This window comes from Alosa alosa, chromosome 10 (genome assembly GCF_017589495.1).
Source record: "Alosa alosa isolate M-15738 ecotype Scorff River chromosome 10, AALO_Geno_1.1, whole genome shotgun sequence".
NCBI lineage: Eukaryota > Metazoa > Chordata > Actinopteri > Clupeiformes > Clupeidae > Alosa > Alosa alosa.
This window is the reverse complement of record NC_063198.1, coordinates 26324588-26348431: the sequence shown is the minus strand read 5'-3', so window position 1 is coordinate 26348431 and position 23844 is coordinate 26324588. Positions and strand designations below refer to the sequence as shown.

General features: G+C 40.7%; 4 protein-coding genes across 10 annotated transcripts; 3 read left to right on the top strand and 1 right to left on the bottom strand.

Annotated features, from left to right (window-relative positions):
* Nucleotides 1–1895: 1895 nt before the first annotated feature.
* twf2b (twinfilin actin-binding protein 2b) lies at nucleotides 1896–7639 on the top strand. Its single transcript, XM_048255288.1, has 11 exons — nucleotides 1896–2009; nucleotides 2923–3000; nucleotides 3243–3421; nucleotides 3550–3645; nucleotides 4178–4282; nucleotides 4458–4472; nucleotides 4697–4738; nucleotides 5079–5195; nucleotides 5369–5519; nucleotides 6964–7085; nucleotides 7215–7639. Exons 1-11 carry the CDS (start codon nucleotides 1985–1987, stop codon nucleotides 7380–7382), a joined length of 1098 nt encoding a protein of 365 aa, XP_048111245.1. The 5' UTR covers nucleotides 1896–1984; the 3' UTR covers nucleotides 7383–7639.
* A 396-nt stretch (nucleotides 7640–8035) lies between these two features.
* Nucleotides 8036–11781, top strand: LOC125301808 (cytokine-inducible SH2-containing protein-like). Of its 4 annotated transcripts, none has more exons than XM_048254555.1 (3): nucleotides 8036–8398; nucleotides 10009–10200; nucleotides 10992–11781. In XM_048254555.1, exons 2-3 carry the CDS (start codon nucleotides 10044–10046, stop codon nucleotides 11486–11488), a joined length of 654 nt encoding a protein of 217 aa, XP_048110512.1. In that variant the 5' UTR covers nucleotides 8036–8398; nucleotides 10009–10043; the 3' UTR covers nucleotides 11489–11781. The 4 variants fall into 4 exon arrangements, with proteins under 4 accessions (XP_048110512.1, XP_048110511.1, XP_048110513.1 ...); XM_048254554.1 differs by having other exon boundaries at nucleotides 8037–8398; nucleotides 9990–10200; XM_048254556.1 differs by lacking the exon at nucleotides 8036–8398 and adding an exon at nucleotides 8401–8468 and having other exon boundaries at nucleotides 9990–10200.
* Nucleotides 11782–13267: 1486 nt separating this feature from the next.
* Nucleotides 13268–16611, top strand: LOC125301807 (rho-related GTP-binding protein RhoA-B). Of its 3 annotated transcripts, none has more exons than XM_048254550.1 (5): nucleotides 13268–13388; nucleotides 14305–14467; nucleotides 14621–14741; nucleotides 14867–14997; nucleotides 15803–16611. In XM_048254550.1, exons 2-5 carry the CDS (start codon nucleotides 14312–14314, stop codon nucleotides 15974–15976), a joined length of 582 nt encoding a protein of 193 aa, XP_048110507.1. In that variant the 5' UTR covers nucleotides 13268–13388; nucleotides 14305–14311; the 3' UTR covers nucleotides 15977–16611. The 3 variants fall into 3 exon arrangements, with proteins under 3 accessions (XP_048110507.1, XP_048110506.1, XP_048110508.1); XM_048254549.1 differs by lacking the exon at nucleotides 13268–13388 and adding an exon at nucleotides 13507–13579; XM_048254551.1 differs by lacking the exon at nucleotides 13268–13388 and adding an exon at nucleotides 13874–13895.
* Nucleotides 16612–17494: 883 nt separating this feature from the next.
* LOC125302674 (transmembrane protein 43) lies at nucleotides 17495–23809 on the bottom strand. 2 transcript variants are annotated; one of them, XM_048255996.1, is made up of 12 exons: nucleotides 23552–23807; nucleotides 23193–23342; nucleotides 22939–23073; nucleotides 22700–22794; nucleotides 21025–21074; nucleotides 20809–20878; nucleotides 20653–20723; nucleotides 20371–20498; nucleotides 20162–20236; nucleotides 19059–19160; nucleotides 18768–18885; nucleotides 17495–18660 (listed from the first exon to the last, which is right to left on the bottom strand). In XM_048255996.1, exons 1-12 carry the CDS (start codon nucleotides 23561–23563, stop codon nucleotides 18458–18460), a joined length of 1209 nt encoding a protein of 402 aa, XP_048111953.1. In that variant the 5' UTR covers nucleotides 23564–23807; the 3' UTR covers nucleotides 17495–18457. The 2 variants fall into 2 exon arrangements, with proteins under 2 accessions (XP_048111953.1, XP_048111954.1); XM_048255997.1 differs by having other exon boundaries at nucleotides 18465–18686; nucleotides 23552–23809.
* Nucleotides 23810–23844: the final 35 nt, after the last annotated feature.

The following is a 23844-nucleotide window of genomic DNA, read 5'->3' as shown; positions in this document are numbered from 1 at the left end:
CCCATGACCGCAAAGCTCTGGTTAGATAAGGAACAGCACATCACAAATACTGATACCAGCTATCCAGGATGTCTACAGCCAGTGATTCTGAAGGAAGGCAAGGCGTATCTTCTCTGATCCCAATCATCCCTGCAACAGTCTTCACTTTCCTGCCATCTGGGTGGCAGTACAAGAGCATTTAGATCCATATCTGATTCAGATACCATTTCTATTCACAAGTCATCAGGATACTGAACTGCTGTCACTTAGCCTACATTTAAGCCGTGGCCCACTGGTTAGCACTCTGGACTTGTAACCGTAGGGTTGCCGGTTCGAGCCCCGACCAGTGGGCCACAGCTGAAGTGCCCTTGAGCAAGGCACCTAACCACTCACTGCTCCCCGAGCGCCGCTGTGGTTGCAGGCAGCTCACTGCGCCGGGATTAGTGTGTGCTTCACCTCACTGTGTGCTGTGTTTCACTAATTCACGGATTGGGTTAAATGCAGAGACCAAATTTCCCTCACAGGATCAAAAGAGTATATATACTTATACTTATACTATTTCATGCACAACTGAGAGCAGTACATCATCAGTAAAAGCTGCAGGGAATAAAGGGGAAGTAAGTAAATGAAGAAATAAGCCATTTAGGGACTAATTTCATCATAATTTTAAAAGATTGTTTGTTTAAGTGAAGTGAAAGGCCAGAGTTATGTGTGTGTGTGTGGAGAGGACTGGGGGAAGGTTGGGGGTGCTGAGGGTAGAGTGAATGTTGCCTGTCACAGGTGAAAGGCTACAATGTAAGGCGATACGGTTACTATTATTTAGCAGAGTGGTAAGGCAGAATGTTATCTAGGCTAGGCCTACTGTCTGCACATAATAAAATAAATGAGTTGGCATGTCGATATAAGTAGATGACATAACAGGTGCTTGTGTAATACAGAGTAGCCTCGGCCTGTATCTTTTTGCTAGTTGGAGGCTCTGCTGATGAATAATGAATGCTATCTGGGTTTGTGTACTCACTGTTGAGTAAATTATATATGAACCCATCACCAGTATACTCGGTAGCCAATATCTGTGTACGCAGAGGCTCCTGTACGTGTCCTCCTATCGCAACACACACACACACACAAACGTACAATTTTATGTTTTAATCTTTCAGTCTAATGACTTCCCTTAGGATCATAAGTCAGGTGATTTAATTAGGCTACCACACAAAAGGGTAGCCTAAGTATTAATATACAACCTATGAAACTCATTAGTCTATATGTGTTATGTAAATGAAAGGATGCATTTTTCAGGCCAAAACTCGAAAATGTTGGTCACACAGGCCTATGCACTGTTCTAATTTGACCCAGGCTCCTATCAGCCAGCTCTAAGCTCATCTGGGAACAGGCAAACAGCATCGAGCTGGTTGGTATGGGGATGGGTTCAACCGCACGCGGGGTGTCGCGTGTCACTGACCAGGTTGATGGAATTTGAGCCCACTCTTGCGGCACCTCGCTGAAAGGATCCGGTCCAACCCGAGTGAATGATAATGTGTCTTTACCGTTCACACGGAACTCGTTATCTAACCTAAACTGCACAAGAGAGAATTCGCAAGATAATGAGACTGTAACGCAAATTGGGGATAATATCATACCAGCCGGTAGCGGATGCAGATCCAGATAGCCGAAGCTATCTGCTCTGCCCTAATGATTGCGTATGTCAACAGGTGCTTTTGGAGAAGGAACGCCCCTGTGTAGCATCGATGACAGTTTATGGCCATTGACGCGCGAAGAATTTCAGACCAGTGGTTGACACAGCGTATTTACTGACAGGCGCAATATTACACATCTCCCCTAGTTCCGCAGATTAAGTTTCACAGGTTAGGAATCCCCAAAGTTGGTTCGGAGCGTTGATATCATTGGCGCGGAAGTGCAGTTGGGACCACATAGACAGGTTCCCAATACGTTGTGGAGTACCTGTGTTACGCAAAAGATCCTGCGAGGTTTTGGCAGAACAGTCGTGATGTCTCATCAAACTGGTATCCACGGTAAGTACAATGACTGGAAACAGCTCAAAAGAATACTTTGTTAATAATCATTTTGAATTTGATGGTCAATGTATGGAGGTGAATTTCCTGGTCTAGGCTATGTATGACCCGCTAAACAATTTGGTGGTAATAGGCATAATGTGTTTGAAGTGATTTGTGAAATGACTTCAGTCATTAGGCCTAAGTCAACATTTATAGGCTGATAAATAGAATATAGGCCTGAATGATATATAATATATAAATTAAAGGCTGTACTTTCTTTCCAGTGCCACATTTTAGAAGTGTGCAATTAGATAGGTTTCTACATTTATTGCATCATTGACTCAATTTGTATGTGAATGAGTTCAGCTTTTAATATATTTTAGGGAAGGGAGGGGTCTTTATGAACTAGGATAAGGGTTTCTTTAGTTTAACATGAAGTATATGACAATTGATAGAACCATCAGTAACTGGAGCTAAGGGCGGAAGCACTACCTCACCTGTCTCTGCTGCACTTGCATTATTGATGGTTCTCTCCTCAGTAACCATGGTGAAGGTGAGGTGGAGATACAGTCCTCAGTTCATTCAGAGGATGTCAGTCATTCATTTGTTTAGGAAATTGTATCACCTCAAACAGCCTGGGATCAGTTATGATAGTCCACATTGCAATTGAATACACCATAGGTCATCCACGTAAAAGTAGCTGAAATTGAAACTGTTGAAGTTGAAATGCTTATATGCCCTATATCCTACCACCGTGCGGTCATGCTGCACGTTGCCAGGCCTGGATATCAGATCTGCTCCTTTCACAAGGAGTCTAATATCCTCATCTTCTATACAAGTTCTTGTCTTTCTTTTCCTGTGTCACCTTTTTTGATCTGTCCTCCACTGTGTTGGTCTGACACATATCTGTTTGTTTGTCTTTCTGCCGCAGCTACTTCTGAGCTGAGGGAATTCTTAGCCAAAGCCCGTGGAGGAGCAATAAGGATAATCAAAATTGTCATTAGGAACGGTGAGGAGTCATGTCTGAGTGTCTATCTCTCTCTCTCTCTCTCTCTCTCTCTGTGTGTATATATAGTGTGTGTGTGTGTTGTATTATGAAGCCTGTAAATTGTATTATTATAGGGTGCTGTGAAATATGTGATGTTATTATAGGATGCATTATAAAGTCTCTGTATTTGGTGATTATGAGTATTATGGAGTGTGAGTGTGTTCCTACAGGGTGTGTGATGGGAGTTGTGCTTTGTGTTTCAGAGCAGCTTGTTCTGGGGTCATACAGAGAGCCCTCTCAGAGCTGGGACCGCGACTATGACCATTTCCTGCTTCCATTGCTGGACGCCCAGGAGCCCTGCTACATCCTGTACCGGCTGGACTCTCAGAACGCACAAGGCTATGAGTGGATCTTCATCTCCTGGTCACCGGACCATTGCCCTGTACATACAACCCACTAGCCACACAAACACTGACAGAATTTCACACAAAGCATGTGCACAGGGTGCTTTTGCCCCATGTTGACTGACTCCTTTGCTCTACTTGTGTGTGTGTGTACAAATACTTGTAGGTGAGGCTGAAAATGGTGTATGCTGCCACAAGGGCCACTTTGAAGAAGGAGTTTGGTGGAGGTCATGTGAAAGATGAAATGTTTGGCACAATTCAGGTGGGCCGGTCTCTCAAGCACTCACTTCAGGCAGTTTAAAGATGGCGTTATCATGCTAAAATATGAGGCTGACAGCTACACTGAAGAGCCCTAGATGCTATCAAGAGTAGTAGGCCTATACTACACCTTGTAGGGTGCATTCAGCCAAACACAGTGTATCATTCAATTAGTCTGAATATTAGGAGTCTTTTCCCTGTAATTGAGACGTACAACTGAGAAGCCTGTCAGGATGTGTTCCACTGTAGGCCTGCTCATTTCATTCATGAGCACCTGACTCTACCCTGTCTCAAGGTGGGCCAGAATCTTCAGTCGATTCTGACATATAGGTCCTTTACACATGTTTTTATGCACATTACCACATAGATTAAACATATACATTTGACTTTTTTGATTCATATCTTGAAAAATTGTCCCACTGCTATACAACTGTCCAATTGTTAGGATGAAGTCTGCTGCCACTGCATGTGACCTTACCTTTGTGACCATTTACAAACCTACACAGCTGTGTAACTGTGTGAACTGTTCTGTACAGGAGGATATGTGCTTCCAGGGCTACCTTAGACACATGTCTTCCTGCTCCTCACCAGCTCCTCTGACCACTGCCGAACAGGAGCTGCACCGAATCAAACTCACAGAGGTCAGTAGACTTTTGGTCTTCCCCTTTTTTAATTTTACCATGACTGATTGAACCATGACTGGTTGAATATTGCATACATACACAATACAGCTCTCTCAATTAATAGATTACTTGATGCTAATGTTGAATCTGATATTGACACATAGTTTTGTACATCTCCTATTGTCTGTTTCAGGACAAAGTGGTGAGGGTAAGTAATGCTGTGTGTCTTAGTTTTGAAGTGCTTTTTGCCATCAAAGCATGTGTTAGAGCTTTGTTAGTATGACATGAGATATATGTACCTATATGTACATACATACATAGTTTTTGTATCGTAAAAATGTGTATTATGGTCAGGTGGTTAGGTACATTTAAATGTAGTCAGGTTGAGTATTGGTAGATAATGAACTAAACAGTATTTTTATACTAAAACAGGATGAACGCAGACGGCTACCCACTCCAATAGGACGACCCAAGGTGTGCTGCCCATGTAATTACTGCAACTAATGCTGTGTTTGTTTTCTTTCTCTCTCTTTTGCTCTTTCTCTCTCTCACACACACACATACATACACACACATAGACAACAATATCTGAAGGCTAGTATTTGCTTGGTTCATGTTAGATAGATAGATAGATAGATAGATAGATAGATACTTTATTGATCCCCAGGGGATCAATAAAGTATCTATTTATTGTATAAGTACAGTTATATGATGCATGTCCTCATTGTATTCTCTCTCTCTCTTTCTCTCTTTCGCTATGTGTGTGTGTGTGTGTGTGTGTATGTGTGTGTGTGTGTGTGTATGTGTGTTGCAGGTAATGACGGAGATCTGTGTAGGAAACAAGCTTCAAGGTCTAGCCTTCCCTCTCCAGGAGGAGGCCAAACGAGCCCTGGTGCAGCTTAAACACAAACTCATCAACTATATTCAGCTGGTGAGTTGAGCATGTTTAAGTACAAAGATGCCATAATAGCTTGGGGTTTATTTTATTTACCAACTGTACAGAACAGAAGTTTAAACTGGCATACTTTTAAGGACATTATTTTTTTTTTAAAAGTGCCTGTGTGAGAATCAACATAGCTCTTTTGTTTCCATGTCTATTCTCAGAAAGTGAATGTTGAGAAGGAAACCATTGAACTAGTCCACACAAACCCCACAGAGACACGGGATCTGCCATTCCGCATCCCCGCGAACGCCCCACGTTATCACCTCTTTCTATACAAACACTCCCATCAGGGACAGCATCTGGAATCTCTGGGTTAGTACAACATTGACATCACCCTTCATTGCAATAATGCATTGCAATGAAGCTGCATTTTTTGTCCACTAGGTGTCATTGTAAACCCCTAAAGGCTGGAGGCTTTGAGACTTTTGTGCTTGTTCATCTATATTAGATTAGATTAGATTCAACTTTATTGTCATTTAGAGAGAATAAAGTAGTATAGTATAGTTGGATAAACACAGGTTTTCCAGATGACATGTCTACAGACATTCTATATAACTAATATATATATATTTACTACATATATATTATACATATATATATATATATATTATACATATATATATATATATATATATATATATATATATATATATATATATATATATATATATATGTAATATATATGTAGTATATATGTAGTATATTGCACAGGTTTATGGGCAGGCTATGGAATATATAAAATATATATAAATATAATGTATAGTATGGAGTGTTAGCAGTGGGTCATAGGTGAAACAGTGTAGGAGTAAAAAAGTAAACAGGTAAACTAGTAACAGCTAAAGTGCAAGTGCTAGACAGGAGGTGAAGTTTTGTTCAGCAGTGTTACAGCCTCTGGAAAGAAGCTGTACCTGGGCCTACTGGTGCGGGAGCGCAGGCTCCTGTATCGCCTGCCAGAGGGAGTAGACTGAAAAGACCATGGTTTGGGTGGGTGGCATCCTTGACAATGGATTTGGCTTTGTTTGTACAACATTAATGATATGTGTTGTGGATGGAGGGGAGTTGGGAGCCAATAGTCCTTTGGGCAGATTTCACTACTCTTTGTAGTGCCTTGCGATCAGCAGCAGTTGCCATACCATACAGAGATGCAGTTAGTGAGTCTGTTAGAATCTTAGGACATAGGTGTGCTTTCTTCAGGGTTCGTAGAAAGTGAAGGCGCTGATGTGCCTGCACCATACTGGAGGAGTTGAGAGACCAAGAAAGATTTTCAGTGATGTGTACCCCAAGGAACTTAAAGCTAGACACACGTTCCACCTCAGCACCTTTGATGTGGAGGGGGATGTGTGCCCTGCTCTTGGCTCTCCTGAAATTCACAATGATCTCTTTGGTCTTCTGGTATTGAGTGCCAGGTTATTGTTTTTGCACAGCTAGGTGCTGAACCTTTATCAGCTACAATTCATTTCAAGTTTTCAATTATCAATGGACCCATTGCAAACAGTGTCAGAGAAGTGATCAGGGTTGAACAATTTATCTGAAATTGAACATAACTACCTAATCTTAGTGATCATTTTATTTACTTTTTTATGTTATGCAAGCCTGTATCACACATGTTATGTCAGTTGCTCCCACTACTTTTCTTTATGTTCATTTTTTTTATTTCCTGCATACAACAGAATAGATTATTATAGTAATGTATTACATATTGAGTTCATGTTTATGTGTTCTGAACTCCCTATGTCTCTCGTTCTCCCTCCATCAGTGTTCATCTACTCGATGCCCGGCCACAACTGCAGCATTAAGGAGAGGATGCTGTATTCTAGCTGTCTAAACAGACTTTTAGATGAGATGGAGCGAGACTACCATCTTGAGGTCATCAAAAAGGTAAATAGGGTCAGATAGACAAACACTGTGTAGCCCTCAATGGAAAAACCCATAAAAAGCTAAAAGTACCTTCAAAAAATATATAATATCAGTAAGCCTAATAAATGTGTTTTGTGTGTGTTTGATCAGATGGAGATTGACAGTGGTGAAGGGCTGACGGAGGAGTTCTTATATGAAGAAGTGCACCCCAAATCAAATTCTGTGAAGCAGACTTTCGCCAAGCCCCGCGGTCCCCCTGGCAAGAGGGGCAACAAGCGGCTCATAAAAGGGGGAGGAGAGAATGGGGAGGAGAGCTAAACTAGCACCTCAACACTCTCCAACAACATCTGCCTCTGCTTTCCACATTTCTTCCTTGGCTACACTATTAACTGGCTTTATTCTCTGCCTGAGCCAAGTTACATTCATACTCTCCCTCTTATATCTTATTTTGCTGTACAGTGGTGACATCACCCATTGTATTTCTATTTCTACCCACACTTTGTTCCTAATGCAGGAACCCACTCAAGACATGGAGTCAGTGCTGATTAATCAGTTAATAAGAATGCTTAATATTTTTCACATATAAAATGAACGATTATCACCAAATAAAACATTTTTCTTGTACATTTAGGCCTAACCAGCACTAAGCCTCCTGTGTGTTTATTGTTGTTGAGCTGTCACTGTCTCTATCTCGCAACAGACTAGCCTATTCCCAACATCTTCTTGCTAGATCGTGCTTAATGGTTTGTTTGTTTCATTTAAGCTGCTTTGGAGGTTTGTTAGCTTCAGTTGAGCTGCTTCGGTTGTAGCTCATTTCACTGCAGTCGCCCTCTCACGGTTCCTGGAAAGCGATTACTAGGAACGACAGTAGCCTACCAGTGTCGGCTATTAGCAGAAATCGACTGTACAGCTTCAAATGGCATCACGAGCTTCCCACTGGGGCCAATGGAAAGGCTGCGCGTCGTGACCGCAGTTCTGCGAAACGGAGCGCGCGGACGAGGCTCCATTGGCTGCGAGTGTCGATATTCAGTGCTATTCTTGGAAATAAATTCCCAGAATTTTGTCTCTTCAATTTGTTGAACTGGGGAGTTTTTCATATCTCAAGGGAAACTGTTTACATTTCTCGTGCATTCTCTCTTGGTAGCTTAGGCGATCATTTTCATGAACATTACGTTGTATTGGTGCTGGCGGGTTGACAGTTAAATCTCGAATATCTTCTCGGGTTTTACATTTGATGGTAGTTTGATTATACCGCATTCCAGTGAAAATATGACTTTACTTACTCATGATGGACTTCAGTGTGTTGATTCTGTAGGCTACCGACCCACATTAAGGTAAGACTGAGCAACTAGCCTGGTTAGCACGCAGACCTTCTCATCCTACATTTGCCGAAGGTTCATATGGGTAGGCTATTCAGACTAGTCTATTACAAATGCCTATTAGGCTACTTACGAAATCGTTGTGCAGTTCCTAATTGTATTGAATGTTATATGATTTTTCAGACCCCACCCTTGTAAGTGTCCTCAACTTTATTTACCCATAAATTGTTCTCAAATTCTCAAAGATTGATCTTTGCAGCTCGGGAAAACAAGATCTGATGTCATTATTGTATAGGTAGTGTAGTGTTTATAGAATACATTTATGCATAGATATTTCTCCTCAAATTAATCTGGAAAACGATATGCTGCATAAAAGAGGTGAGGCTCTGTAAAATTAACAAAAAAAATAACACTCCATATATAGTGCTCTTGTCGTATGGTGGTTAAATGCACTTTATTGTAAATAGACAAAAAGAAAAGTACTCTTACCCAAACACCAAAGTTGTAGTGAGAAAAAGGAATGAGATCAATATTTAATAATAATAATAATTTAGTAGAAACTGATTTGTGACATAACTCTAAATAACATCAATGTGTTATATTTCAACTGTCTGTGTGTTCACAAAGAGAAACAGGCCCTAAACAAAGCTCGGTTCATTTATCAGCTAGTGCTATACATGTTTAAATAATTTTTTGAGAAAAATGGGTCATTTTAAACATGTCTGAGTAATTAGCCACACTGTTCTCTTTCTTATATTCATTTTGACCTTTTCGGTTCTTGAGTTCAGGAGTCCGCAAGAAGGCAATAGACATTTCAAAGGACCCTTCACACCCAGGTCGTTATCACTTTCAGCTCTTGCCATCAGGCAGGAGATACAGAACAATGAAAAACAGGACAAACCGTTTAAAAAATAGTTTCTATCCGAAGGCAATCATGGCCCTTAACTCTTCAAATTTGACATAGTCTATTCTTGGCCCCTAACCCATTGTGCAAATTCTATTGTGGAGTATGTTTTTTACCAGTGTAATCTGTACAGATTTTTATCACCAGTATAATGATGTGTATATAGTCTTTACCTTGTGAAATCTGTACAGAACCATTCCCGTTCATAACTAGTGAAATATATGTTTATATTCTTTTTATATTCTTATATATGTGTATTTTTTAAACTATTTATTGTTCTTATGCATACCTCATGAGTTGACAGCACTTTCAATCTCATTGTACCTTTGTAAAAAGTGGCAATGACAATAAAGAGTATCTATCTATCTATTACTAGAGTAGCCTATTCATGTTAGTTAAAGACTCATCACTAGAACGTGTAAATAAAAAAAAAGTTGTCTTGTATCAAAGGCCCTTGGTTGTGATGAAAACAGTGCGTTGACATACATTTTAGTAAGCAACTTACTAAAAATACATGTGCTCCCTCCTATCCTGTGTCTTGTTACAAGTTTCAACATTGTCTGACCTCAATAACAAATTAAGAAACTTTCAAAAAAAAGCGATAGCTGCCTACCTCATGGAGGGGGAAAAATACAGATGCACTTTGGTGCAGATGCAGTCTTGATGGTTTCACTATACCTTATCGTTCTGTTTTCTCAACAGAATTATTTTTCACTTCTAGTACTCCATTGCAAAGGCTGCCTTCTGCCTTCAGCTATGGTCGCCAGGGAGAGGAATTTGCAGAGTGATGGAGGCAACAGACAGCAGACTGTGTCACACCACCAGCCCTGTACCTGTCTTGTCTCCCACATGTGGGACCCCAGCACAGACCTGCTGCACATCAGCAACACCTTCCAGCAGCTTCATACCTCAGGTATGGGCTGTGTCGTTATGTTTTGCTTTGACATGTTAAATTGGTTATTACCACCATGAGCATGTCAGGTATATTAGTAACACTCAAGAGCTCAGTGGTTCTTAACACTAATGAATGATTCGGAATGTTGCTACTTCCCGAATCCAAATTGCTGTATCTTGAACATGCAACACTGTATTGTTTCATGTTCTTCTGAAGTAAAGACAACAGACAGACAACATCTGTTTCACACATCAGACACAAGAGGGACTGAACTGTACTTACAACAGCAACGAAAAACACACATAACAGTCCAAAGCCTGAGGCATGCTAACAGAAGTGGCATTGCAATATTTTCAGTACAGTCAGAGTGAGACTATATGCATAACTGCCTATCGGCTTATAAAACATGCATAATACTGTTAGGTTGCAGTAACATGATTAAATAAAGAAACCGATGGCATTTATTTCATATAATGCTAAACTATTTCACTGGAATTAGTTTGGTAAATTGTGTCTGTATATAAGGGACCTGAATAAGAATTACTATTAAGTAGATCCAACATTTTTTTTCCTCAGTGTAATATTGCACGTAATCATTTGGGAAATGCCTTTACACAAAGCAAACTACTACATTACAGTCATTTTTAGTGGCATACTCCACTCATCCACATCCGATGCACATCCACTTCCGCTTTCATACTGATATATCTGTGACAGGACGTGCTTTTCTGGTCGTTCAGTGCTGTAAATGAAATAATGCATAGCCCCCAGTGGGTGAGTTGAAAATGTTATTCTGTTTCCACTGATAGGCTGGTACTGGGGAGCCATATCAGCAGCTGAGGCCAAGATTGCTCTTCAGGATGCATATGAGGGCACCTTCCTAGTGCGCGACAGCAGTCATCCACACTATATGCTGACGCTGTCGGTGAAGACTTGTTTTGGCCCCACCAGTGTCCGCATCGAGTACAACTGTGGTCTCTTCCGGTTGGACTCCAGCTCCCCTGCCCTCTCCAGCCTACTCTCCTTCCCCAGTGTCCCCAGTCTGGTCCAGCACTATGTGAGCAATGGACAAAGACAGGGAGAGGGTGAACTGGAGGAAGATGAGGCCAAGTCATGGGAGTCTATGACACCCAAAGGTGACGCTGTGTTCCTGAAGCTTCGATATCCGCTCCACAAACCCCAGGCCTTTCCCTCCTTACAGCACCTTACACGCCTTGTTATCAACCGCCATGCCCCCAGCCCTACCCAACTGCCTTTACCTGGCCCATTGGTGCTTTTTCTGCAGGAGTACCCTTTCTACATCTGAGGACGTCAAAGGCCTCAAAACAAATTCCTTTTCTTCAATGGTCCTGCAAAGCCTGGACAGAACGAACATACCAATTAAGCAGGACTTCAGCACAGCAGGATGCAGTACTAACATACTTTTATGCCACTTCTGGTGAATCCAGACTGAATAAGGCCAATGAGGAGGAAAACCCCATAACAATTTAAAATGAATAAGGACATAAAAAAATAATGATTGGTAACTTGTGTGAATGTGACTGTTATTAACTGTTTGTTTTATAAATATCTGTTCTCAAGTAAATTTGTACTTTTTAACCTGTTTTGCTTATTTTTGAATTAGAAGGATTTACTGTATTCATGGAAATTAGATTTTTAGTATGTTTTTGGTACATCAACTAACTGCCTCTTGCTGGCTGCTAATGTTACAGGCTTTCCAAGTGAGCGTTCCTGGAATGGTGAAGTCACTGTCTCGGCAAGCTTCTTATCAGGCTTAGCGTCAGAACTCTTGTTATTAATAGCTCAGTACAGGACAAGGTGTAACAGCAATGCGCAGCAAAATATACACTTTGTATACAGTAATTTCCTATGTATTAGCCACATTGTGTATAAACCGCAGGACAATGTTTTATGCAAGTTAAAAAACAAAAACCATATTAATACCATATTAACTGCCCCCGTAGCTGAAGAAATTTTGCAAAATCAATGTATAAACCTCGGCTTATAGTAGGGAAATTACGGTACACTATATATAAAGATTCAGAGTGCTGAACAACTCTTAAAAGTTGGGTAGTACACAGGACTACATATAGAGTTAATCTGTCAACCTATGTATAAACTGAAGCAATTTTCTATTGCCATAAGACATGAGCAAACACGAGATATTATTTTTTACCCTGCTGAAGCTATACATTTACAACTGTGTGTGTAAGTTCTCTTATTTGCAGATCTTAGTGTTTTTTTAAAGTTCTAGTCTTTGTTATAAAAATAGTAGACTACATATAGTGGTAGGCAACATTCCCCATCACTAGTCCTCTGAGATAGGCTACTGTAGGAATTTTACAGTGCGGCCCTCTTGTGATGATAAGCAAAACGCACTTTGGAAGATAACATTCCAAAGTAAAATGTAAGACTTATGTCAAACACACATATTTCCTTAATATGTTGATTTCAAACAAGACTGGATGGAATTAATATGAACATATTTAAAGGTAATTGAAAGTGGATAAAGCCTAAAAAAAAAAACATACCTTCAAAGCCTACAATGTGGGCCTACTCAAAGGTAACTAGGCTTGTAGAAAAACAACAGATAAGTTTCAGGCAACATAACTGCATGCTGAGGTTGTCACAATGTATTTTATCACAAGGAAGAGCTTAAGTCAAATATGATTTCTTTTTGTCCTACATACATCCCTGACAAACTAACAAAGGATAGGGGGAAAGAGAAACTATGTAATCGCTTTGTTAGGCAACACGTAAACCTGTGTGATAGAGGTTCTAGAACATCACAGCTTATTTTACAGCAAAGATGCGCTCTAGAATCTTTGTTTTACAGTGTATGATTTTACAGATCACAGCCTGCAGCCTGGTCTACTCAAGGCTGGCAAAACAGTAATTGGTATAATTGGCAATTGGTTTGTGTCCCTATTGAGTTGTGGCTTTCGTGAACTGTACTAAAATAAAATAAAATAGTTTAGCATAAAGTGCATTACTTTGGACTCAGGTGGAAAATTAGCTGGTTAAGACACAGACATTGTTGAACTACATATTTTCCCAAATGACCCGTTGTCTCGCCCAACCCCCACACTCCTCCCTTCTGCTTTTGCCTCTTAGCTAGCTAACGCTACCAATCGCGAACTGCGTTTGACTAACCTTTATCCAGCTACTTTGTGGATTGAAAACACTGACCAAACAGCTAACTATTGGTAAGAGTGATGCTTTGTATTGTTTATGGTGAGGCAAAGAATACATTTCTTATACTAGGGAGACGTACGAGACCATACAAATGGGTTTATTTGAGTCGAAGAAGTCCAGTGTGTAACCCTAATCACTTCCGCCTTATGTTCCTAGCTAGCCAGCTAGCGGTCTGGCTAACTAACTCAGTAGCCACCCCCAGGTAACATTATTGGTTTTGAAACAATCGCGTATAGTTAAGTTGCCATCGTAATTAATCATATTGTTTACTTTTGTTGATAGTTGTGGGTATATGTCTGACGCCAGTCTGAATTATTTTGCTACGCTTTGGTAGTTAGCTAACGTTAACGTTCCGTCCCTTGTCACTTGGCTAACTAGCCATCTTAGCAGTCCTTTTTTTTTTTTTTTGCTAGCGGTGTGGCCAACTTTGAGTATAAGGCCTCTGGATAGTCGGGCAGCATTTGGTGAGACTGACATAATTGTAACGTCGTTTAAGGCACAGTAGAGCGGTTTCATATGTAAGCCAATTTACTGCAAGGTTATATAGAATAAGACAACGTGGTTAATATTTCATTTTCAGTTATCTGTAACCTTACACCAAAGTTACGACCTAGCAAGTTAGCCAGCACTAGCTATGTTGGGTTTGTTTTGAAGTAGATGCTAGCTAGTCAATTAGCAGAACTAGTGTTTATCCACATCTCAGTCAATTTAACGTCAACGTTAAAACTGTATGTTATAATAATAATAATAATAATAATACAGTTTATTACTTTTCAAGACACTCTAAGATGCTTTGAACTAAACGTTAATCGTCTGAACATAACTTACATCTAACGTAACGCTATGTGTTGTGATTGAAATGCAGTACTGTGTCAGGCATATGTGTGATTTAATAGTAATATTCTCCATGTATCTTTCCCAATACAGTGTAGATATGGCAGCAATCCGTAAAAAGCTTGTAATAGTTGGAGATGGAGCATGCGGGAAGACGTGTCTACTTATCGTCTTCAGCAAAGACCAGTTCCCCGAAGTTTATGTACCAACCGTCTTTGAAAACTATGTTGCTGACATAGAAGTAGACAGTAAACAGGTAAGTAAACGACAATGTTAAAGTCACACTACATTCATTTAAAATGTCGTTTTATAGTGTCCACTCTTTCTCATCCAGATAGTATTTGTAGTAATGTATGTATTATTGTCTTCTAACATTGCTTGTTCAACTTGGGTGTGTCTGCCATAACAGGTAGAGCTGGCTCTGTGGGATACTGCTGGCCAGGAGGACTATGACAGGCTGCGACCTCTCTCCTACCCAGACACTGATGTCATCCTTATGTGCTTTTCTATTGACAGTCCTGACAGTCTGGGTAAGTGAGGTCTTGCAACATGCAGTCAGTCATCCATGTCTGCACACTTTCTATTTTTAGCAATGCATATAAAGCACACCTTTTCATTAATTATTCTTAAACTTGCATTGCTCTGTTCTGTCCAGAAAACATCCCAGAGAAATGGACCCCAGAAGTTAAACACTTCTGTCCCAACGTTCCAATAATCCTTGTGGGCAACAAGAAGGACCTGCGGAATGATGAGCACACCCGTCGTGAGCTGGCAAAGATGAAACAGGTAGACCTATGAGTTGGTGATATCAGAGTCTAAAAATAAAAAGGGGTAATGCATGATTGCTGTAGCAACGTATAACCAGAGAGGGTTAGTAATCAAGGATCTTTGGTATAACATTTGAAATAAAAAGGATGACTTCTTGTCAGTGATTGAAAAAAACCTTTGTGTGGATGTTTAAAGTTTGTAAGCAGCTTTGTGCCTACACAAGTTTCACTACATTGGTCAGTCGTCCTCAGTCACTTGAGCAGATTAGATTTAGCAAAAATGATGTTCTCTTTCACTGTGTAGGCCTTAAATAGCAACATTTGTGCTCTCACCAAGACAGCGATGGCTTAGCAATGAAAAAAAAAATCAAAACAAACTTGGTTAGTTTCATGCAAGTTTCTATTATCATTAAGCTTTGTGTGTACTGGGATGCTTATATGCAGTTACACACCGTGGTGGATTTGGGCTAAATAACTTGCAGTCCATTCTTGCATTCTTTTTGTCTTGTTGATGGTGAGAGTTCATGTGAGTATTGAGTGTTAATATGAGTCAACGTTGATGTGTTGGTGTTACCCATACTGCTCATTAGCATCCTTTCCTTTGTAAAAATATCTGTTTTACATAAAGTAATTTGCTGGTTTATCTGTCAAAAATAACAGAATGCTCCCTCTGACCAAATGCAATTTGCCGGTTTATGTGTCCAAAATAACAGAATTCTCATTTTGTATGCCAACCCCCATTTGATTTTCTTATGATATAATTTGCTTGTTGTGATCCATTGCCTGATGATCTTGACATGGCGGCATCTTGTTCTCATCCTCAGGAGCCTGTGAAGCCAGAGGAAGGCCGGGACATGGCCAACCGGATCTGTGCGTTTGGCTACATGGAATGCTCTGCCAAAACCAAGGATGGTGTGCGGGAGGTGTTTGAGATGGCCACAAGGGCAGCGTTGCAGGCTAGACGGGGCAAGAGGAGCAATAAATGCCTCCTGCTGTAGACACAAGCGGACTGTATATCCTACAGCAAAGAGGAGTACAAGACACAAGCTGTGTCCTCTGCTGTTCAACCTGTATGAAAAGACTGTGCTCAACTGATTTTTTTTTTTCCATTGAGAGATACAAATGCTTTTATTTAGTCTGTCTTTTAAAAAAAAAAAAAACGAAAACCAGTAGGCCAACAACTAGTTTTGAAAGTTTTTTTTGTCAGTATTTAAAGGAGCTGATGTGGAGAGAGATTTTCTTTTTGTACTCTACACCTGTGAGTGAATACGCCATATTTACTCCTACTAAGCCAATATCTGTGGAGCTAGTCAGGCACTCTGTGCCATAATGAGACTCGTATGTTCAGCGGTCAAGTCCTTGCGATGGGTCAGAACTGTCTGGCCACACACTGTGACCCTTCCCTCATAACCCTTCATATCTCTTTGGACAACAGAAAATATGCAATTTTAAAAAGCTGGAAATGATCAGGACCAACATGCCTATTACATTAGGCACATGTGCATTTTCTCATATGTACCCGAACACGCAGGTGCAAGACTTGAAGCTTTTTTTTTTTTTTTTTTTTTAATTAGAAGCAACAAAATTGGTATCTTTGTGTATTAAAATCTTTTTAAGAAGCTTTTGAAATTAATACACTTGTCAGGGGTTTAATTTGCTGTGTACGTTCATTAAGGTTTTTCTTTGAGTTTTCTTTGAGTTGTCTAGTTTGCCCATCACATTGCCTGATATTAAGCGGTGAGAATAAGCATGTTTAGCTTCATGGCTGGCAGTAGTCCTGGGATGCCAAGTGTAGATTGTGTGTGAGATGTCCACTGACACCCGCTATGGATAAGGGGTAACATGAACTTAGAAGAACAAGTGAAAAGGAGGAGAAAGCGGAGGAGTTGGGAGGCTTGGCAACGGCGGAATGTGTTACGTAGTGGGCAGGTAAGGAAGGTTTGAGTCTATAAATGGGGCAGTGATAGCATAGTGGTGGTTAAGGAGTTGGGGTAGCATGCAGTAGCTTGCAACATGGAATCAAATATTGGTTGTGGGTTCAATTTCCAGCCTCCACCATTGTACCCTTCAGCAAGGCGTTTAACCCCAAGTTGCTCTGGGACAATGTAGTAGAACTGACATGTAAGTCACTTTGGATAGATAGTGTCTGCTAAATTAATAAATGTAAACGGTAGTGGGGTGAATTATGGCTGTAAATCAAACAGATGGGTTCCTCCTAAACTTTGTTTAGAAACATTCAACAAGACTGCATCATATTTGAAGAGCACAATGTCCAAAAAAACACTACAATTTTTAAACGTGATGGCAAAAACTACACAAGCAGTCTGTTCAAATGACAATAGCAATCTCTGTCACAGTCCGTCCAGGTCCTATCCTATCAAATCATATCACTGTCCACTGTTCCAGTCCTCACTATATCAGTTTTATTGTGTGATCTAGTCTACATAGTATCTTGATTATTAAATATTTCGGTTGACAGAATAGTTTGTCCTTAAAAAAAAAGAATGTAGAAAAAATAGAAAATACTTTTTTTTATTAAACAATTTATACCAGACCAAAATCCAGCAAATGTACATTCTACACAAACCTTATACGCAGGCAGCATAGTGCAGGAAGTGATGAGCATGAAAATGAGTTTTTGGCAAATGATCAGTGTACCACAAACGGGGCTACAAAAATGTCAGATGTCATATACCTTTACAGAATCACAATGACCCCTCTCTGGCCCTGATCCTCCTCAGTGCATGGATGTGTTTCTGCTCCTGTGTCCATTCTTTGGCAACGTCTGTCTCTGGATATGAAATATTTTACAAATAGTTCAAAAGAATTTGTAAGCTACACAACTAATCGTTCTTCAATTCCCTCGCTGTCGTTTGACTGGGTATGGGACTGCTGGACACAAGGCAACACTTAAAGCAGAACTGTAGATAACACATACCTATATTCCTGTGTGGAGTTCAGACATTCACAAATGACCATATCTAATTTGTACTTCCTGTAAACTTGCTGCATGTATGCATCGCATGAATGAAATACTTAATTGCAGTAATAGTATGCATCCACAAGCAAGACCATTGCAGTTGCATCTCAAAATTATAAACACTAATTCTGCTTGGTGTGTGCGGTCCTCGAAATAACTTGTATGCATATAACACAGAACCTTCTATGGTCTTAGAAACTACACAATCCCTGCTGATTTGTAAAGACAACACATTGTAGCAGTAATATACATACTGTAGACAATATTTAAATTGTCTGGACAGTCGCATTTGCTGCTGTACTTCACAAAGTGACTTCATATCACGCAGTCAGAGCTCATGATAAAAAAAAAAAAAAACTTTGGTAATGTGAGCATAACTGCATTGTTAGGTAACAAACAAACACACACTTCATTCCTCACAGTTTGGGAATCAAGACAAAGCACATCCAGTGAGAACAACAAGCACCAAGAGACGTCAGAGCGACTCTTAGGTCAGAGGTCATTGGTGTTTTTTGGTGGGGGCCCGCGAGCGGCCCAGGAGAATTGGGAGCAGTGCCAGTGCACATAAAAGGATGGCCACCAGGGGGCGGTAGTACAGCCAGCCAGCAGCGATGGTCAGCAGGGACAAGGAGCTCGAAACAGTCAAAGCAAATAGCTTCAGACCCAAAGACACCAGCTCCCTGAGAATAGGAACCCAGTCCACTGCAAAGCAAAATGAATAAGACAAACTGATGAAATCCAGTGAATAGGCTTGTACTGGTACTGGTACCACCAGTGAAATGAATATAGTGGAATACTCTGTGTATTACCCATTGTGTGGACGATGCGCACGGTCAAGCTGACACCCAAGAACATAAGAGCCCAACCTCCAGCCCTCAGAGCCCAGGTCATCATAGAGTTGTGCTGGTGCTCACGCTCAAACACCTCCTATATGCAAACATTCAGGAGGAAGTGCTCACATCCTACAGAACACAGCAAGCTTTTTCATGTGTGGCAAACAAATTTTACATGTTGACTCAAACACCTTTACATATAAAGACTCCTCATTTGTCTCAACTGAATAGTCTATTCATTTCAACACACACACACACACGACACACCTTTGCTGTAAGTTCCTCCATATAGAGGATCTCCAGTGGATCACCTGACTTGGTTTTGAAAGGTGTCAGCTGCTCTCCCCTCTGCATGGCCACAGTGCTCACCTGGAAGGATATGAAATGATCAGTTAATCAACAGATTGAGTAATCAATACAACTAGATGTACCGCAAAGCAGTACAAAATATGACTGTCGCTCAGTCCTGCACATTCTCTCTGCAAAAATAAATCACGCTTGTCAATTTGTCCCCATTTCCTACTCCAGCCCATACTCTTGCGACTCTTGTGAATGTAAATGAGTGTGTGGATAGTGTGTGTTTGTTTTTGTGTATATCTGTGCTGTGTGTGTGTTCACTTGTGAATGTGTATGTGGGAGTAATGGGGCGTGTGTGTGTCTGTGTGTGTGTGTGTATGTGGGCATGCATTCAGAGGGTGTTCTAATGATGCTACACTTGAAATTTCGTGCAGTTTTGAACATGTCAGCCAAAGATACCTGCGACTACAACGCTTCGTTTTTGCCTTTTCATTTTTAAGTAGGTGGCGCTATACCTCAAATGAGTGGATATGGGATGGGTTGACATGGCCCCTTGAGACCAACATTTGAAAAAAAGTTGGTCATCCTAGCCCCTATGGTTCTCGAGATATTCACAGAAAACTGTGTCCGGCCAACCCTCCTTTCGGGGGCCCCAGTGCGGCAGGTGGGCGATGGATCAAACAATTGTCCGTGTCAACCTTGTGGGGCTACAGTACATGCCCACCAAGTTGCGTGTAGCCTGGTCTTTCAGTGTCCCGGGAATCAATGACACAAATTTACAGAAGAATTTTTTTTTTTTAAATCCGGAAGAAAAATAAACTCTGACTAAACCTATATGACCGTAGCTTCGTTAGCATGGCAGTCATAATAATCTATATACCGGTATCTCTCTTAAACCCAGAAACAGCCATAATGCAGTACCTCACATGCCAACATTTCCACCAGAGTTTTTAGAGTTTCAGTTAAAGGACTGTGAGGAGCTATTTGCTGTATTCGATTGGACTTCTGCACTGCATCTTTAATCGCTCGTTAGTTCTTACAGTGATCCATCTTTAATCGAAGTAAGTTCTTACAGTGAGGGCAGGTCCAGGCCAGGTGCCCTCTCCACTAAGCCCAGCATACGAGAAGCTCACACGAACATCCCCCACCTGCAGACACAAACAATCAATGACTGTAGAGTAGGCTTATAGGACTGCGTGTCCATTCATTTATAGGTGACATAGATTTTGTATGGATAGGGGTGATGTGTATAGTGAATGTGTGTGACTGAGAGAAGGCTCACTTCTGGGCGCCGTGGGTTATGGGTGTGGTAAAAGTAGTCTCCGTCTACAGTGAGGAAGGGGTCCACATGGGACGGTGGCAGTCCAGTCAGACTCAAGGTCTGAAAATTATTTATCTGGTCCACCAAACCTGAAGGTCAACAGAACAAATAATTAGTATACCTCATACACTGATCTTCTTCTCTTGGTGTACACAGATTTTATTTACTAAACAGGTTCACACTAGACATAAAATCATTAACGCATACAACATGTAATGTAAAAACATGCCAGAACATACTTACCTTTGGAGAGCAAGAATGGTCCCACCCACACTTCTGGAGCTACCACAGTCACACTCTCCACTGCCATGGCACTAAGACAATGAGATCAAAGGCTATTCAGTATGTACTAAATGCACGTCAATCTTATACTATTAGAGAAGGACATGATTGTCTTACCTGGGATTCATATGGCCAATTTCTTTATCAAAGTTCCGACTGTTAATAACTTCGGACTTCCACTCTGTGTCTGAAAGGTGAATAGTCATTTGAACCACAACAAACTTACTTTTACAGCCCTGTCAAACTATCCATGACTCATCACAGCAACCTCACTTGGTTTTTATTTAAAAGTAACTTAGTTTATTTATGTCCATGTGTTAGGAAGACACTCACTGTAGGTGTAGGTGGTCTCACTCTTCTGTTCCCCATCCTCCACATAATCCCTAATCAATGGGACATTTCCTTATTAGCATCAATTAGTCATTTGTGATCAAGTCAAAAAACATAAGAATGATAACTCAACTTGTGTACTTTGAAACTAAATGGCTAGTGTCTGGAACAATCGTAGGAAATTGTGCAAGGAAGGTTCAAATGTAAAACCAGTCTACAGTAACATTATTTTAAAATAATTTTAAGTTCTTGCCCAGTCAACTATTTTAGGAGATTTGGACATTGATGAGGGGCTGAATGACGTCACGCCTGTAACAAAGCATGATAACTTAAAAACATAGCTGCACAAATGTTCATCACTGGCCAGAAAATGTAAAGTTTAATTCCTTAAAACCCTAAACAGCACAAACGATATTTTTTTATGGCACAAACCGGTACAAACGTAGCACAAACGAATACTAGTTTTTTTTTTAAATAACTTTGGATGACATGGGGGACCAGCTTCACGGAGGTGAGAGGAGGGAGAAGAGTGTGGTAAGTGCATACCAAACGTTAGTGATTGGTTGTCAGAGAGTAAGGAAACACGATGAATTGAAGTAATGGCTTATTTGACAACATTACTCTAACCCGTAAAACCCATGAAAAAAACTTTTAAGAGACGTCAATTACTGATGATGCGGCACATCACCTCTTAGGCTAGAATAAACAGACATGCAAATTGCAGAGAATATAAACTGATACCAAAGCCTAAAAATATAATATTGAACATGGATTACTGGAGGACGGAGGATATGCAAATAGAGCTTTGAGATGAAGCCTATGTGAATAGAGCTTTGAGATGAAGCCTATGTGATCTCAATGGCGATGCAGCATTTGTTTGCACCTCCAACCAGTGGTGTAGTCTACGTGGTACGCAAGACTACGCAGTATTTGGGGTTGATCACAGTATATCCACTACAGCTAACTAGACTACATCACTGCCTCCAACAGCATGGTGTACCTGGTAACCACCCAAAAACACCCTCAAACGCCCACAAATGCCCGTATGTTCGTTTTGAGACATTAGCACCTACATTTTCTGCACAAATGACTATGAACCCCCATGCAGTCCTACACGTCATACATTTATGAATAAACTATAACAGATAATGTAATAATGTAGTAGTTTAATTAAATGCAAGGACATGCATGTAGCATGTTTTTAGATGTAGGCAACACTACGGTAAGTCTTAAAGTAAGGGCTCAGGGAAGAGGAGTAAAGCACTTCGTTGATGCTTTTTGTCGTTTCTAATTACGCCAGTTAAATACTCTGCAGTCTTTACCCTACTGACGTTACGCAATGATGAGGAAAGTGTCCATTTGCCATTTTGGAGAATGCCATCTTTTGCCATTGTTAATACAAAGCAAAGATGTTCTGATGCACTGTAGCTTCAAAACGTCTGATTGAGTGTTGTTTGAATTATGTTTGCAATTGTGACATTCAATAGTCATTACACAAACAAATCCCACCTTCAACATGTAAATATGGTGACAATGTCAAAGTGTATTGCAGTATTAACATTTAGATGAGTGTGTGCTCTGTGATGATGTGCAGTGTGGGCTATGCCCCTGGACTTCCAATAAGCAGACTGAAAACCTGTAAAGGTGGATATTGTGGTGATCCTTTAACCAAACCAACCTGCTCTCCTGGTACTCCACCCATTGGTACATCTCTACTTGCCGTTTCAACTTCACCGCCTGCAAGGCCACCCTGTAGTTTGGGTCATGGAGAGGCTAGAGAGAGTGATAAAGAGAATGACCTCCAGACAAAAGGGATCCCCATAATGCTGTATAGATTACATTTGACATGATGGATGATAAAAACTGAAGGGCACAAACAACTCCAGTGTATCAGAAGTGCAAAATGAATTCCCTTACCTGTGCAGTGCGTAATTTCGCTGACAGGTGGACCAAGTTACCGTTGTTCTGAGGTTCTAAGCCTGAGTAAGGGTGAAGGGGGATCACTTGAGAGAGACCTTCATCAAGGGATGCTGCAGTACGCAGTGCTCTGCCCTGCAGAAAGTGTGGAAACATGCAAAACTGCTGTGTTACAGAGGGCTCCAATTTACGAAATTGGTTCAGACGGTTTCTCGTTCTGCCACTGCAAGCACTCTTTCATATTTAAGCCTCACCTCATTCGTGAACAGTACGTAGAAGGAGAGCGCAAAAAGTCCAAGTCCAACCACCATTCCTCCTGCTGTCTCACTCAGTCGCTCCAGGAAGCCCGGTTTCGCACGACTGGTCACCCGCGTGTGTTGGTTCCCCGATTCTGAACTAGCGAACTGAACATCAATCAAATGAAAATATAATTGATGAGTGAAAATGACGTCAGTCGTAGCCTAATACAAACAGTTAAGATATGTTCCCTAGATAGCTGTGACACCCATGCTAAGTAGCCTAGCTTACGGTTCACTGATGTAAGGTTTTAAGTTAACTTCGCAGATATTTCTTATATTATAATCAGCATAAGTTACTTCTTGTTTGCACTTACCGATTGAGACATTGTGCTATTTCTTCCACGCCCAATTCGAAGTTTAAGTGAAACTGAATTGAAGTTGAAGACTACGACCCGAATGCAAGATTTCAACCGTTCAACTGTTTCAAAACTAGAGTTATAACTTTGAAAACACAGACTTATGTAGCATATTGCATCGCATGAATAGCTGCCTTAGGCCTTTGTAGTGGTGTTGCAGTGCATACCAGAAGAATGTCCTTCCAATTCAAGTCTGACGTGTATACCGATACAGACTAGGACTCTGGGAAATGTAGGCTCATGCGTCCAGA

Coding starts and splice junctions, on each gene's coding strand:
- twf2b (XM_048255288.1), top strand. CDS start 1,985: ATGTCTCATCAAACTGGTATCCACG. Junction 2,010..2,922: donor TCATCAAACTGGTATCCACG/GTAAGTACAATG, acceptor TTTCTGCCGCAG/CTACTTCTGAGCTGAGGGAA. Junction 3,422..3,549: donor GGTCACCGGACCATTGCCCT/GTACATACAACC, acceptor AAATACTTGTAG/GTGAGGCTGAAAATGGTGTA.
- LOC125301808 (XM_048254552.1), top strand. Junction 10,201..10,991: donor CCAGCAGCTTCATACCTCAG/GTATGGGCTGTG, acceptor TTCCACTGATAG/GCTGGTACTGGGGAGCCATA.
- LOC125301807 (XM_048254549.1), top strand. CDS start 13,524: ATGTTCCTAGCTAGCCAGCTAGCGGTCTGGCTAACTAACTCAGTAGCC. Junction 14,468..14,620: donor TAGAAGTAGACAGTAAACAG/GTAAGTAAACGA, acceptor CTGCCATAACAG/GTAGAGCTGGCTCTGTGGGA. Junction 14,998..15,802: donor AGCTGGCAAAGATGAAACAG/GTAGACCTATGA, acceptor TCTCATCCTCAG/GAGCCTGTGAAGCCAGAGGA.
- LOC125302674 (XM_048255996.1), bottom strand. Junction 21,075..22,699: donor GTGGAGTACCAGGAGAGCAG/GTTGGTTTGGTT, acceptor CCCATTGATTAG/GGATTATGTGGAGGATGGGG. Junction 18,661..18,767: donor GCGCATCGTCCACACAATGG/GTAATACACAGA, acceptor TTTGCTTTGCAG/TGGACTGGGTTCCTATTCTC.